This window comes from Mastomys coucha, unplaced genomic scaffold, assembly GCF_008632895.1.
Source record: "Mastomys coucha isolate ucsf_1 unplaced genomic scaffold, UCSF_Mcou_1 pScaffold23, whole genome shotgun sequence".
Lineage (NCBI taxonomy): Eukaryota > Metazoa > Chordata > Mammalia > Rodentia > Muridae > Mastomys > Mastomys coucha.
Genome location: NW_022196906.1, coordinates 16204721 through 16219830, shown reverse-complemented (window position 1 = coordinate 16219830; position 15110 = coordinate 16204721). Strand labels below are relative to the sequence as shown.

At 44.4% G+C, this 15110-nt stretch overlaps 1 protein-coding gene and 1 long non-coding RNA gene across 9 annotated transcripts in view; one reads left to right on the top strand and one right to left on the bottom strand.

The window, feature by feature from the left end:
• Nucleotides 1-5001: 5001 nt before the first annotated feature.
• LOC116073144 lies at nucleotides 5002-7292 on the bottom strand. Its single transcript, XR_004111692.1, has 2 exons — nucleotides 7201-7292; nucleotides 5002-5104 (listed from the first exon to the last, which is right to left on the bottom strand). It is a non-coding gene; the product is annotated as an uncharacterized LOC116073144 (long non-coding RNA).
• A 94-nt stretch (nucleotides 7293-7386) lies between these two features.
• Ecsit (ECSIT signaling integrator) overlaps nucleotides 7387-15110 on the top strand; it is a 13353-nt gene continuing 5629 nt past the window's right edge. Inside the window, exons 1-3 of one of the 8 annotated variants that reach the window (XM_031343786.1) lie at nucleotides 7409-7479; nucleotides 8613-8779; nucleotides 13742-13859. In XM_031343786.1, coding sequence (XP_031199646.1) covers nucleotides 13764-13859 — 96 coding nt within the window. In that variant the 5' untranslated portion in view covers nucleotides 7409-7479; nucleotides 8613-8779; nucleotides 13742-13763. Of the gene's footprint in view, nucleotides 7480-8612; nucleotides 8780-11294; nucleotides 11850-13741; nucleotides 13860-15110 lie in introns of those variants that run through there. The other 7 variants (XM_031343787.1, XM_031343788.1, XM_031343785.1 and 4 more) reach the window with 7 other exon arrangements.

Below are 15110 nucleotides of genomic sequence, written 5' to 3'. Positions count from 1 at the left end.
CCAGCCCCAGTGTTAACATTTTTTAAAGTTGTATATGCATGTGTGCTCCCACGTGTTTGTATGTGCACATGAGTGTATGTATGTGCATCCAGACGTGTTGGATCCCTGGAGCTGGAGTTACAAGTGGTTGTGGGCTACCCCATGGGTTCTGCAAACCGAACTCTGCAACAGCAGTAAGTGTTCTTAACTCCTGAGCTATCCGGCCCTTAATGTTAACTGCTATAAAAATAAATTAACTTTTTGGTTTGTTTGTTTTAGCTGGTTGAGACAAGGTCTCATTGTGTAGTTGAGGCTGGCCTCAAACTCACAAGTCTCCTGCCTCAGCATCCTAATTCTGGGGATTATAGGCATGTACCCCACATCCTCTGGCTCAGGAAAGCTCTGTCTGCTAAGCTACAGGCTCATGAGAATTGCTTTGGGGCTTGGTTCTGTTGGCTTTCTGTCCTTCCCTCTCACTGTGCCCTTTCTGTAGCAGAGCCTTTAGCTTCACGCCTCTGTTGATTCTCCAGTGGTTGTCCTTCAGTCATTTGTGAGCCTGACCCCCATGCCATCCCCCAGCAGTGATTCTCTGTGGAGATGGTTTCATAAGTTGGCCCTGACTAAAGCTTTTTGGGAAGAGCACCGGAGGGGTGACAGTGTGCCTTCTGTGTGCGTCATACCCAGGGTATGTGATGTCACCATGATTCATGGCTGGTGATGAGAAGCATGGTCCTCTGGCTTCCAGGAAGTCTACCAGCACTCTCCACTATCTTCCTAGGGTTATTCTAAGGACCTCATGATAAAGAGGGACACCTAGAGCCTCAAATATACTATTGTGTTCTCTACCATGTAGGACTGACACAGGGGCACAGGTGTCAGTGAAAGCACTTGTTTAAATTAGCCACCCAGGGCTGCATTCCTCAACCTTCTCTATTTGTTTTTAAATTTTTTATTACATTTATATACTTGTGTGAGTGCATCCAAGCACAAGCCAAGATACACATGTAAACAGCAAAGGAAAACATGTAGGAATCTGTTCTCCCCTTCTACCATGAGTCCTAGGAACCCGAGTCAGCTCTCATGTTGCAAATGCATTTACATGGGTCACATCACCACATCACTGCTCTGGGGATGTTACTTCTTTTATTAATGGTAGTAATGAGAACTGAATCTAGGGACTTTTATACATGCTAAGTAAGCACTCTACCACTGAACTACACATTAAGCCCCATGGTACCCTTTCATTTTAAAGCCTTTACTCATTTTAAAGTTGTGCAGGCTGGAGAGATGGCTCAAAGGTTAAGAGCACTGACTGTTCTTCCAGAGGCCCTGAGTTCAATTCCCAGCAACCACATGATGGCTCATGACCATCTGTAATGAGATCTGATGCCTTCTTTTGGCATGTCTGAAGAGAGCAATAGTGTACTCATATACATAAAATAAATAAATCTTTTTTTAAAAAAGTTGTATGTGCATGAGTGTTTTTGCTTGCACTTAAGTGTTGAATGTGCCTTCAATGCCAGCAAGAGCAAGTTTAGTTCTCAGCACCCACGTGGCAGGCAGCTCACAACCGCCTGTAACTCTAGTTTCATATCCAATGCCCTCTTCTGGCCTTTACAGGAACTGCACACAAGTGCACATACCCATACGTGGACATGAACACACACACACACACACACACACACACACACACACACACACACACACAGATAATAAAACTGTCTGGACACTGTAGCCCAAGCCTTTAATCTGAGTACTTGGGAAGTAGAAGTAAGTGGATCTCAGTGAGTTCAAGGCCAGCCTGGTCTATATAGCAAGTTCCAGGCTAGTCAGGGATTCAGTCAATAGTAATAGTAATAGTAATAGTAATAGTAATAGTAATAGTAATAGTAATAGTAGTAGTAGTAATAGTAGTAGTAGTAGTAGTAGTAATAATAATAATAATAATAATAATAATAATAATAATAATAATAATAATTGCCACGGACAGGGTTCGTTGCGGGGACCTCTTGTTCCACGGGATGAGAGTTCTGGTCATGTGGGCAACAATTTGGCGAATGACAGAGTCGACACAAGGGTGTGCTGAATCTGAATGTATTTCTTAAAAATGGCATGAGGTTTTTACAGTCATTGCAAAAGAGAAATGAGAAATTTGGCAGCTCAACAGTTGAGGTACATCTAAAGCCACACACTGGGTCTAAAGCAGCCACCTCTTCTGGACAGGTGCTGCATCCCCTCCCTATCTACCCCCTCCCCCCAAGCGCTCTGGGCCGAGGGGGCTGAAGACTGCATGAGGCTCAAAGCTCGAATCTGAATAAGTCTGTTCAAGTCTAAGTTTAACACCATGCACAAAGTGAAAACCAGGCTTATATGGCATACTGAAAACAGGGTGAATGACAAAAGTCAGGTAGGCAGGTGACAGTCACATCAAGGTTGGTAGGATCAGGTATCCAGGTGTGAAGCGAGCAGAAGAGCAGTGGTGCCCTCCCCACTGGGGCTATTTTGGTATTCCCATGATAATTCTCTGGGTCTGCTGGAGGCAAACACCAGGAAGTTCCAATCTATTAGTTCCTGCTAATGCCCCTAAGTGAGGGAAGCCCTTACATTACTCTCTGGTATGTAAAACAGTTCTGTCTTCTGTGGGACTGCCCTGAGAATTCTAACTATGTGCCTGACCTCTGTTGCTAACTCTGAGGACATCCTATCTGATAAGGCAGATTCCTTGTGAGAAATTCCAAGCTAAGGACAGCTAGGTAATAAATTAGGATATATTGGAACATTGTGCTGGCCAGGAAACAATGCCCTTTTTTTAACCCCATTTCTTGGGGTACCTTTATGCCTAAATAAGAATAAGTTGACGATTGGAAAGACTAATCTGGAACACATTTGAGTTAGGAGATTCCAATGACTGACTGAATACCCAGGAGGCACAAACTCCCTTTGAAATCATAACGTCCTTAATCAGGTTTTTACCCCCGATATTGCAGACGAAACTGGAGTAGACAAGTGGGCATGGCAAGTAATAATAATAATAAATCTTTTTAGAAGTTAACCATCAAAGGCAAAGAGAAAGTCTTGACAGTGTAACTGGTCCTCTTAAGCTGACCCCTGGTCCACCCAGCTAGAGTGCCCTACTTGTACAGTAACTAAGGCAGAAGCCATAGTCCAAAAGGTCATAATAAGGTCAGTAGCATGCCCATCATCTCTCACTGAACAGTCTTAACTAGGAAGAGGGAGTTGGCAGAGAGAAACCAAGGCCCTTGATCTACTTCTGCCTAGGCTGGGTGTATTAATCTCTTTCATGTTGCTATAGTAAAGTGCCCAAGACTGGGTAGCTTTATAAAAAAGGATTCATTCAGCTTAATATATGTTCTGGAGGTTTAAAGGCTCAACAATGAGTGATGTCTTCTTGCTGGTAGAGTGCCCAGTAAGTGCAAAGCATTGCATGGCAAGAGACAGGGAATGTGAACATGTCCTCTGGGTCCTCCCGGCACATACACCTTTTAAGACAGGGTTTCTCATTATGTAGCTCTAGCTGGACTAGAAAAGGCTAGGTGTGTTGCAGGAATTATAAAAAAGAATCCACCCCGCAAACTCCATTTCCCACTGGGCCACGTTTTTTGAGCCAGTACCGTTTAGCCTCAATACTAAGCTCTGGCGGGTTTTTGTCACTTCCTCCCAGCAAGCTACATCTTGCTCACATGCAACTCTTTACATACTCCCACAATCATTCATCTAAATAGCGCCTATTACCTGGTAAGTAAAGCATGACTCTTAAGGCTTTAATATCCAGTCAGATTTATATAATAATAAAATTACAATTTACAAGATGCCAATTCAATAATTTTAGAACCAGATAATAAAGACAATATTCTAACCCAATTAATCTATTTTGTAAAAACCTGCTTGTTTGTATAACGTCATGGGGTCTGGACCATCCTCATCGTCTGTCTCCACGATGACATCTCTTCCTCCAGCTCCAGGCCCTCTTCCCTCTCCTCTCCTGACCCTCCTTCCTCCTCCAACTCTAGCTCCACCTCTCTATTCCTGTCCAATCACAGGACTGTCACTGCCCTAATGTGATTGGACAGAGAAAATGCTACACAGCATTTCACAACTTCTAAAACACAGCTTCCAAAACACAGCTTCCAAAAATTTTGCCAACTGATAGAGACTGCTGGACACCTGGACAGTCCTTACTTTAAAACGTTGGAGCATCGGTCTTCAGCCTTCTGGCCCGTGAATGTCTGACAGACAAGAGAAACAGGAATATTAAGGACTTGCCTACTCTGTCTCGGCAGATGTAAGTTGTCCTAGGCCTGTAAGTGTGTCCTTTTCGGACAGTATTGTCTGTAGAAGAGGAGGCAACTTTTGCCTAATGGCTGTCCTGCCACAACTGGAGCAACTCCAATGATGTTCAATTTTTCTTTGAGTTTGAGAAAGGGATGCTGTCAGGAGCAGACAGGTCTCTAGTCAAATTAATAAATAATATTAAATGTTACATTCTGTGGATTTCTGATGTTTTTGAAAACCAACAGTCTATGTAAAGTAATCTGGACTGTTGTCTGTTAACTACTCTCAGCTATTTTTAATTAAAATCTTGAAATCACCCTAACAATAAACTCATAGCCATGAATTTGTTAATTTGGCCCTAAATTCACAGGTCTAAACATCTCAGATCTGTCTATAATAACAGCAAAAGAAGGACTGGGTCTGAGCCCTGTACTTTTAAGTATTAGTATCAATAGAAGAAATTTATACCAAAGATAACTTTGATTTTGTATCAAAATAAATTCTGTACGAAATAGGAACGTATGACTTTAACTTAATAACAATTATAAGGTTTTCTATTAAATGAGATTATGGCTATACAATTAATTCTGGCTATTTCCTTCCTGTTCCAAATATGACCATTTTACATTCCCTAGAAAGACAACTTATTATAATAACCCTCTCCAGCCCCAAAGCGTCGATGACTCTTCATAACTTCTTCAAGCTGAACATGGGCACTGAGATATTATGAAGGGGTGGGAACACAGGATTTATTAGTCTCTGATGTCTGTGTCTTGACTGGATCCGCTGAAGTCCAGGACATCAGGAGTTCAAGGAGATCAGTTTAGCATGTCTGATGAGGAAATTCACCAAGGCTGTTTATCTGTATATATAAATCTCAAGACAAATTTTCAGTATCATTAAGATATATTTTTTGAGCCAGGCGGTGGTGGTGCACGCCTTTAATCCCAGCCTGGCAGAGGCAGGTGGATTTCTGAGTTCAAGGCCAGCCTGGTCTACAGAGTGAGTTCCAGGACAGCCAGGGCTATACAGAGAAACCCTGTCTCAAAAATCCAAAAAAAAAAAAAAAAAAAGATATATTTTGTTTAAATCTCTGGCATCTAGTTTTCTGGAAGGTGTAAATATTTTAATCACCCTTTCCAAAAACACAAAAACAAAACCTTTTCCCCAAATCAGCATTATCTTTGAGCCAGTAACCAGAAAAACCTTCATTTTGACCTCTCTCCCAGAGGAATAATATAACCACAAAATCAATCTCACACCTATTTTGAAAATTAAAATAATTTAAAACAAATGAAATAACTAATATATTGTATGACCCTCTTATTTAGGCCATTTTTACCTAGCTAAGTAGGAAAATGTCACTAAAAATTCTCGTGTAGACCACGTTTTTAAGAATTTGAGTTCCTCTGGCTAAGTAAGTCGTAACAACCTTCTGTTTGGCTCTCTGTTTAGAGCCTCAGACTCCTATTAATTAATATCTGTCCAAAGCAGGCAATGGCAAGTACTGCACTCTCTACTCTGAAGTCAATGACTAATTTTCCCTATTCTAGTACAAAATAAAGCAAACTAAAACCAAAGAAATAAACTAATATATTGTATGAGCCTCTTACTTAGAGTACCTGCATACAATATAAGAGGCTCGGGATTGTATCCCCAGCACTATAGAGACAACACATGGTGGCACAAGCCTGTAATCCCAGGACAAAAGAGGCAGGGAGATCAGATCAAAGTCAAATTCAGCTGCACACCAACTAAAGCTAGTCTGGGTTACACAAGACCTTGTCTTAAAAATGATTACTTAGGGGGCTGGAGAGATGGCTCAGAAGTTAAAAGCACAGATTGCTCTTCCAGAGGTCCTAAGTTCAATTTCCAGCAACCACATGGTGGCTCACAATCATCTATAATGGGATCTGATGCCCTCTTCTGGTGTGTCTGGAGACAGAGACAGTGTACTCACATAAACTAATTAAATAAATCTTTAAAAATATATATAAAAAAAATGACTACTTATGGGGTTGGCAGGTTGGCTCAGTGGGTAGAGTGCTACTAAGTCTGATGGCCCGAGTTCAATCCCTGGAACTCAAAACCTTTTCCCCAAATCAGCATTTTGTTGCTGACTTGGGGATAGATTCTAGCAAATTATCACCGCATGCACCACCCCAAAAATAAAACAATGTTTAAAAATGCATTTAAAACAACAAAAGCCTATATTCAATCATTTTATATATGTATAAAATCACTATTATGTATGCATTACACGCATACGACAATCCCAGGGAGACCAATCATCAACACATTCACTCCCATAGGCCTCTCAACCTTCAGTGTGGGTGGTCTAAAGAGTCAATCTAGACTCCCTGTTGGGGAGGGAGAGAGGGGTGTCAGGAATGCATGTCCTTTCTCACAGTAGCCCTTGTTGTACTTATATGGCCATTTCACGTAGATGAATTCAAACTTCAAAAATTTTTATTAAAGGGCGTTAAAAGTGCTTGCAGCCAAGCCTGATGACCCAGGTTTCATCCCCAGTACCCACATGGAAAGCACATTCCCCTTAAGTTGTCCTCAGACTTTCACACGAACGTGCTCACATAGGCTTACGCACATAACACACAATAAACCTAACTTGACATTCTGTTAAAGCTGTTGGCAGTGTTGCCCACCTGAAGTTCCAGCTATTCAGGAGGCTGAACCCTGAGGATCTCTTGAATCCAGGACTTTGAGGCCAGACTGAGTGCCACTGCAAGACCCTGACTCAAACCAACTCAATCAACCAAACTAAAAAACCCGTTTTGTAAAAGGAATAAATCGAGGGACTTGGGGCTGTGGCTTAGTTGACAGCGGTAGAGTGCCTGCTTAGCACGCAAGAGGCCCTGGGCTACGAACCGGATGCGGTGCTTCTAGTCCATAACAATAATAATAATTTACCATCACGGCGGAGAAAACTGGGCCGCACGGACGCCGGAGCACCGGAGGTCTCCAGGCTTCCAGAGTTCAGCGAGGGGCAGGGCCTGCTCGCTTCTGAGGCGAAACCAGCGTCTTCCCTCTTCCTATTGGTGCATTTCTTCTTGAGGGCGGGACCTGTCGTCACAGGATTTTCTGATTTGCTGTCACCTTCGACAGTAACCGGAAGCTGTGTGGCTCAACGTGACGGCACCCAGTGGTGCCACCGAGCCGGCTCGGGTCCGCGGTTGGCCGCGTGAGTAGGTGGGTCGCGCGTGGGAGGACTGTGGGACTGTCTGGGACACGGGGAGTCCACTTCCAGACCTGGTAGAGCCGGGGAGGATGACCTTCAACTCGGCCTCTGAGTTAGGGCACTGTGACCTTTTGGGGTGCAGGACTGGGAACGAACGTGCGAGGAAAGGTTGCTGGGCACCTCTTGCTGCAGGCATTCGGCTTCACAGATGGGACAGCGGACTCGGGACACACATTTTGTTTGTGAGGCAGGCATTGGAACCTTCCAATGAGACTCTCAGACCGGGAATCGTGCCAGCCGACGCTCATACAAACACGCTATCTCGCTGTTCAGATTTACCCATGTTTTTAAGAAACTTACTGCTTATTCACATTCATTTGATTGGTGTTGGGCATTTACCGTGTACCAGGCACTGGCCCAGCTAGTGGAGACACAACCATGAGAAAAACAGATTTTAAAAAGTATTACCTAGCCGGGCGGTGGTGGCGCACGCCTTTAATCCCAGCACTTGGGAGGCAGAGGCAGGCAGAGTTCTGAATTCGAGGCCAGCCTGGTCTACAGAGTGAGTTCCAGGACAGCCAGGGCTACACAGAGAAACCCTGTCTCCAAAAAACAAAACAAAGCAAAAAAAGTATTACCTAAGAGAACCAATTATTGAGCACATCACAAACAGAACAGGTAATTTCATGACTTCAAAACAGTGTTGCAAGCAATGTGTTTTTCCCTGTAACAAGAGTCTTTATGTATCCCAAGCTGGCCTCGAACTCATGGCCTCGAACTCATGATCATCCTCCTGCTCCAGCTTCCTGAGTGCTTGATTACAAGCACCAAGACAGTAACTAGTAGGCAGAGAGTAAAACAAGTTCAAAGCCCATGAGTCCACTAAACTTGTCTTGTTTCAGAAACAGTGTGGCTGGAGCTACAAGAGATAGGGAAAGTACAGCAGGTAGAATCCATCTATTTTAGTTATGGTGTGCCACGGTGCATGGTGGAGGTCAGAGGTCAACTTTGGAGTTTTATCCATACACCTTATGTTGGTTCCAGGGTTTGAACTCAGGTCATTAGGTTTGCTTTGTTCCAACAGCAAGTTCTTGTCCCAGCTAAATTATCTCTCCTCACTCTTATTTATTTAAATTTGAGACAGGACCTTACTGTAGTTCAGACGCCCTGGGACTCAGCTGGTTTGATTCTGGAGGCCATCTTCCTGCCTATGTAACTCGCTGGTCTGGAACTTGCTATGTTTATATAGATCAGTCTCACCTCAAACTCAGAGATCTGCCAGCCTGTGTCTCCCAAGTGCTGAGATTACAGGTATGTGCTATCACACCCAGCATTCTTGTGTGGTCATATGTGGGTACAGGGTTGTATGTTAGTACATGTACACGTTTGTGCAGAGGACAAATGTGAACCTTGGATGTTGTTCCTCAGGAGCGGACCACCTTGTGCAATGAGCTCAGGGACCTGCCTGTTTCTGCTTCCTCAGATTGCAAGTGGCTTTGTATGTGGGTGTTGGGGATCAAGCTCAGGTCCTCATACTTCCAGGGCAAGCATTTTTATCAATGGAGCCACCTTTCCAGCCCACCTAGTTCCTGTTGTTAAAAGCTTTCCTTTGCAATGGAAGGAAGTAACTGGCAGGGCAGAAGATTGAGGGTGGAAACATGTGCAGGAGAGCAGACCATGGACTGGTGTGGTGACCTGCAAGAGGGATAGATTTGGAAGCAGTGTCCAGGATTATCTGATCGATTGAATAGGGACATAGTGAATGCTGAATGATTCCTACATTGTGGCTTGAATAACTACTGGTACTATTGGCTAACCTCCAGAGAAGCACAGTAACAAAAGTGTTGTCAGTTGGTGTTCCATGAATGAAGTTTGGGATAGCTGGTTTGTACCAAAGTTGTGCTTAGGTATGGAGGCAAAACCATTAGGGAATCATGAGCATGAATACTCACAACTCTAATACAGGTCGGAGCCACCAATGGGTATTACAGTGCAGGTTCTTATGCAGTGGGCCTGAATTAGAGCCAACATTTTACAGGTCCTGGAACACAATTTACAAAGCAAAGTTTTAGATTGTTTTTATCTAACTATACCAAGCAAGTACCTACCATGAGCCACACCATCAGCCTCTCCCTGGGGGATTCTAGGCAGGGGCTCTACCACTGAGCCACACTCCTAGCTCCTCACTAGGGGAATCTAGCAGAGGCTCACTGGGCCCAGCAGCTCACTGGAAGAGTCTAGGCCAGGTCTGTACTTCCAAATCATAGCCTGAGTCCAATCTAATTGCATTTCCTCAGACCAGCAGCTGTTACTATCACCTAAAAGGTGTCAGAAGTGAGGACGTGTTTCCAATAAGCCTGAATCTGCATTTGTCTGCCTCCTGAGCTTTGCAAACACGGTGGACATTGAAAGGCATCTCATGATTGGCTGAGAAATAGGCATGGATGCCAGGAGGAAACCCAGAGATGTTAACAAGGGCTATGGGGGAAGGGACTTCACTATCTGATACTTGGGAGAAAGTTGACACCTCGAAGTCATTGGCTTCTTTAAAGTGTTGAGCACACCAGTTCATTGAACTGAAATTATTAGGGCAGCCATTAGGTTGCTGAGGAAGGAGCCAGTGCATAGACATGGTGTAGCTTTAATGATAAGAAAGCAGGGAGCTGGATGGAGAAAATTTTGGGCCAAGATGGAGGATACTAGAAAAAGTGTTGGTTTTTGTTTGTTTGTTATTGTTTTTGTTTTATTTTCCTTAAATAAGTTCTCATATGTAGCCCTAGCTGGCTTGGAACTCACAGAGGTCTGGCTGCCTTTACCTCCTGAATGCTGGGATTAAAGGTGTGGGTTACTATGTCTGGCTCAACTAGAGGAAGTTATTTGTTTTTACTTGTTTGTTTACTCTGCCTGTGTGCCCATTCCTGCCCATGCCACTGGAGGAGTGGAGGTCAGGGGATGACTTGTGGGGTCAGTTCTTTCCTTCCACCCTGGGTTGTCAGACATGGCAGCACCTGCCTTTATCTTCAAAGCCATCTTGTTACCCCAAAGGTGTTTTGTTGTTTTGTTTTCTTTTCTTTCCCTGTTTTTGAGAGAGGTTTTCATGTAGCCCAGGCTGGCTTCATACTTGCTGTGTAGAAGGCTTCCACCTCAGTGCTGGGATTTACAGGTGTTTGCCCCAACACCCACTTCCATAAAGTTTTAGTGGTGGCAAGAATGATCCAAACTCTTCCTGGTATGTTCTCTGTGGCCTGGACACCCTGTTACCAAAACCAAACGGGTATACTAAGAAAACTGCAAACTAGTGCCTCATGAATCCAACTGTAAAATTCTGTCACAGTGGGCTTGCAAAAAGGATTCTATATCATCCTAAGAGAATTTATCTTCAAAATGCAAGGTTAGTTTAATATCTGTAATGTATTTATCAATAGAACAAACCCCTAAAATTACATGATTATTTCAGGCAATGCAGAAAAATATTTAGGAAAAATCTAATGCTTGCTCTTTTTATTTGTTTGAAACAACATCTCTCTGTGTAGAGCACGCTGGCTGTGGTGTTTATGCAGACGTCACACCCAGCACTGAGACACTCAAGACGAGGTGAAGATGGAAAGTTGGGTCAGCAGAACTTAGCTGGTACTGGTTCCAAACTTCTGGAGTCTAATGCTATAGAAGAGCAAAGATTGCCAAGTATTAACACATCCATTTCCAGCCTTCTGCATGGGAAATGGGAGTCAGTGTCTTCTTTCTTCTTCTTCTGTAAGCTGTGCCTCATCTACAGCTGGCCTCGAACTCACAGAGGTCTGCCTGCCTCTGCCTCCTGAGTGCCAGTGTTAAAGGTATGAGCCACCATGCCCAGTGAAAGAATAGATTCTTTTCCCAGAGTTTAGGAGCCAGCATGGCTGTGTGCTCTGGCCACTTCTCAGTGTTGTAGCAGAGCTTCCAGTGGTAGCACTCAGGCAGGAGAAAGAACTGGAGCTGCCATGGAGACAGTGCAAGTAGTTAAGTACTTCCTGCAGGAGCCTGACCACCTGAGTTCTATCTCAGGTACCCAAGGGAAAAAAGGAGATGGCTCACTGGGTAAAAGTGCTTGCTCCCAAGCCTAAGGGCTTGAGTTCAATCCCCAGCACCTACATGGTGGCTCACAAGCATCTGAAAGTCCAGATGCAGGGGATCCAAAGCCCTATCCTGGCTTCTTCAGGCACCAGGCATCCATGTGGTGCACATACATAAAGGCAAAATATTCATACATATGGCAAAAGAAGTTTTTTGTTCGTTTGTTTGTTTTTAGTTAAACAAATCAGCCAGGTGGCAGTGGCACATACCAGCATTCAGGAGGCAGAGGCAGGCGGATCTCTGTGAGCTCAATGCCTGCCTTATCTACAGAGTAAGTTCCTAGACAACCAAAGCTATACAGAGAAATCCTGTCTCAAAAAAACAAAGAAAAGAGGGAGATGGCTCAAGATAAAGGTGCTTGCTACTAACCCTGAGGGCCTGAATTCCACCCCCAGGACCCAGCTGGTAGAAGAGAGAACTCATTTTGCAAGTTGTCCTCTGCGCAGGTACCTGGCACATTTGTATACACACTCAGGAATGCACACATAAAAAGTTTTCTAAAAAAATAATAATTTTGTCTGAAGCCACACCTGTTGTCAGGTGGCTCCTACTTTCTTTTGAGTCCCCTCTCTCTTTTCTTTCTTTTTTTTTGTGAAGATTTATTTTTTGTATGTAAGTACACTGTAGCTGTCTTCAGATATTTTTTTGTTTACTCTCTCTGTCCCCCCACCCCTGCTCCAGCCCAAAGATTTATTATTTATTATATGTAAGTACACTGTTGTTGTCTTCAGACACTCCAGAAGAGGGCATCAGATCTCATTACAGATGGTTGTGAGCCACCATGTGGTTGCTGGGAATTGAACATAGGACCTTCAGAAGAGCAGGCAGATCACTTCTCAGCCTTTTGGCTAAGATCAAGTGCAGAAGAGCAGTCAATGCTCTTAACTGCTCAGCCATCTCTCCAGCTGCCCCCCCTCTTTTCTTAAAAGAGTTTATTTATTTTATTTATATGAGAACATGGTAGCTGTCTTCAGACGCACCAGAAGAGGGCATCAGGTCCTATTACAGATGGTTGTGAGCCACCATGTGGTTGCTGAGAATTGAACTCAGGATCTCTGGGAGAGCAGTTGGTGCTCAAGCCTGTCTTCTTTTCCTTTTAAAGCTGGAGGAGGCAGAGAAAGGGGATTCTTGGGGCCCACTGGTCAGCCAATGTAGTAGAACTGGTAAGCTCCAGTTCAGTGAAAGGCTGTCTCAGAAAACATGGTGATGCGTGCTGTTAATCCCAGTACTCAAGAGGCAGAGAGGTTGGGGATCTCTGTGCAGTTTGAGGCCAGCCTAGTCAGCATAGCAGCTTCTAGACCAGCCAGGGCTATGTAGGAGGACCCAGTCTCAAAAACGGGTTTGGGGAGGCTGGGAGTGGAGAGATGGTTCAGCACTCCCAAAGGACTAGGTTTGATTCCCAGTACTCACATGGTGGCTCACAACCATCTCTCACTGCATCCAACACCTTCTTCTGGCCTCCATGGGCACTGTACATGCTTGTAGTATACAGAAATACATGCAGGCAAAACACCCATACATATAAATAAAAATAAAAGTAATTAAAAACATCTTAATTAAAACATCAGATCTCATGGCATTCCTACAGTGAGGTAGAAGACTACAGAAAAGTTGTTCTCTGGCCTCCATAAAAGTATTGTAGCCTGTGAACCTGAGTATATACATACACACAAAATAAAAAGGCAAATCTTTCAAAAAAATAAAGAAGAAAAACTGCCAGGTATGAGCCAGTGGGATGATTATTGTATGAAGGTGCTTGCTGTCAAGCCTAGAAAGCTAAGTTCAATGCTGAGACCCACATGGAAGAGAGAGCCAGTTCTCCAAGCTATCCTCTGACCTCCACACAAGGGCGCATACACACACGCACACGTACACACACACACACCCAAAATCAGTAATATAATTTGAAAGATTGCCAAGCTTGGTAGCTCACACCTGTAATCTCAGCACTGGGGAAACAGAGGCAGGAGGATCTGGAGTTTAAGGTCACCCTTGGCTACCTGGGCAATATGACACTCCATGTTGAAAACAACAAGATCAAACAGAAGTAACCCTTGGAGCCTGCTGGACTAGGCTCTTCTAAACTGTGCTCTTTGTCATAGTGAGGCCCTGTCTCATGAAGGTGTGCTTCAGGCTAATGCTGTCTCAATCTCTCCCAACTAGGTGTGCTTGAATCTACAGAGGCATGAGCTGGGTGCAGGTCAACTTGCTGGCCCGAGGCCTCTCTAGGGGCTGGGGAGGCATCTGCACGACTGCCCTCTCAGGAACTCCCTTTGCTCAGGTACCCCAGGCTGGGCATGTTTGGGTGGAGAAGGGAAGGCCTGGGCTTTACTCTTACCCTTGCAGGATCAGGCCACAGAAGCTGAAGGTGATCCTTGGCCTGCCTGTCCTGATGGTCTCTGGGTTAGTCAGTTTGCCATGATGTACTAAAGTACCTCAGCCAGAAGCAATTTACATTACAAAGAGTGCCTTGGTTTACAGTTCCAAGGGCAGAGCCCTTAATGGCCACTTATAACCAGAGTAGGAACCTGAGATTACATCTCAAAGCATATAGGAAGGAGAACAACCTGTAAATGAGAAGCCATTATAAATCTGCACCCTCACCTCCAGCAAGGCTCCATGTCCTGAAGGTTCCATAACCCCCCCAAACTGCACCACCAGCTGGGCAGTTCAAATACACAAGCCTATGAGGAATATTTCTCACTCAGGCCATAACGATCTGCCTCTCTCCCCGGCCCCATAGACTCTCGACAGTATCATGATGCAAAATGCATTTCATCCAATTTCAAAAGTTCCTATGGTCTTTTGCAGTGTCAATATCATTTAAAAGTCCAAAGTCCTTTCTGAGACTCAGGCAATCTCTCAACTGTGACATCCTAAGAAGCAGAAGTCAATCACACAGTTCCATCAGGGAATGGTACAGACTGTATCCTCCCGTTCCAAAAAGGAGGAATGAAGCATTAATGAAGAAGCACTGAACCCAAAGCAAGACTGAAAACCCAGCAGGGCAAACACTAAGCCCTGTAGCTCCAATGTGTTAGACGTTAGTTCCAATGCACTCAGCTAACCCCATTCCTCTAGCTCTGCTGCCCCCAAACATACCCTGCCCCAGACTGGCTCCATTCCTGTGTGCAGCTGTCCTTGGCAGACATCTCACAGCTCTCACATCACCAACATCTTGAAGTCTGCTCAGCAACCCAAGCTTCGAGTTCACAGATTGATGCAGTGGTCTCCTGGGACCTCCTACCTTCTCAGGCCTCTTGCTTCCTTCCTGCCCTCAAAGCCAGTACCATACAACACTGCCAGGTTAGCTCATGGTACTTTGTCCCAGTAACAGAAAAGTAACTGATACAGAAGTTGGTGTCCGGAAGTAGGGTAGTTGCTGTACAGACCCTGACCGGATTATTTTGGAAAGTGGAAGACTGAAACTTTGATCTAGATAAGCAGGTGAATGCTGATAGGCTGATAAACTGAGCTACATAGCTGGAGTGTCTTGGATGAGGTTACTGCAGGTTGAACTTAGGCTGGATGG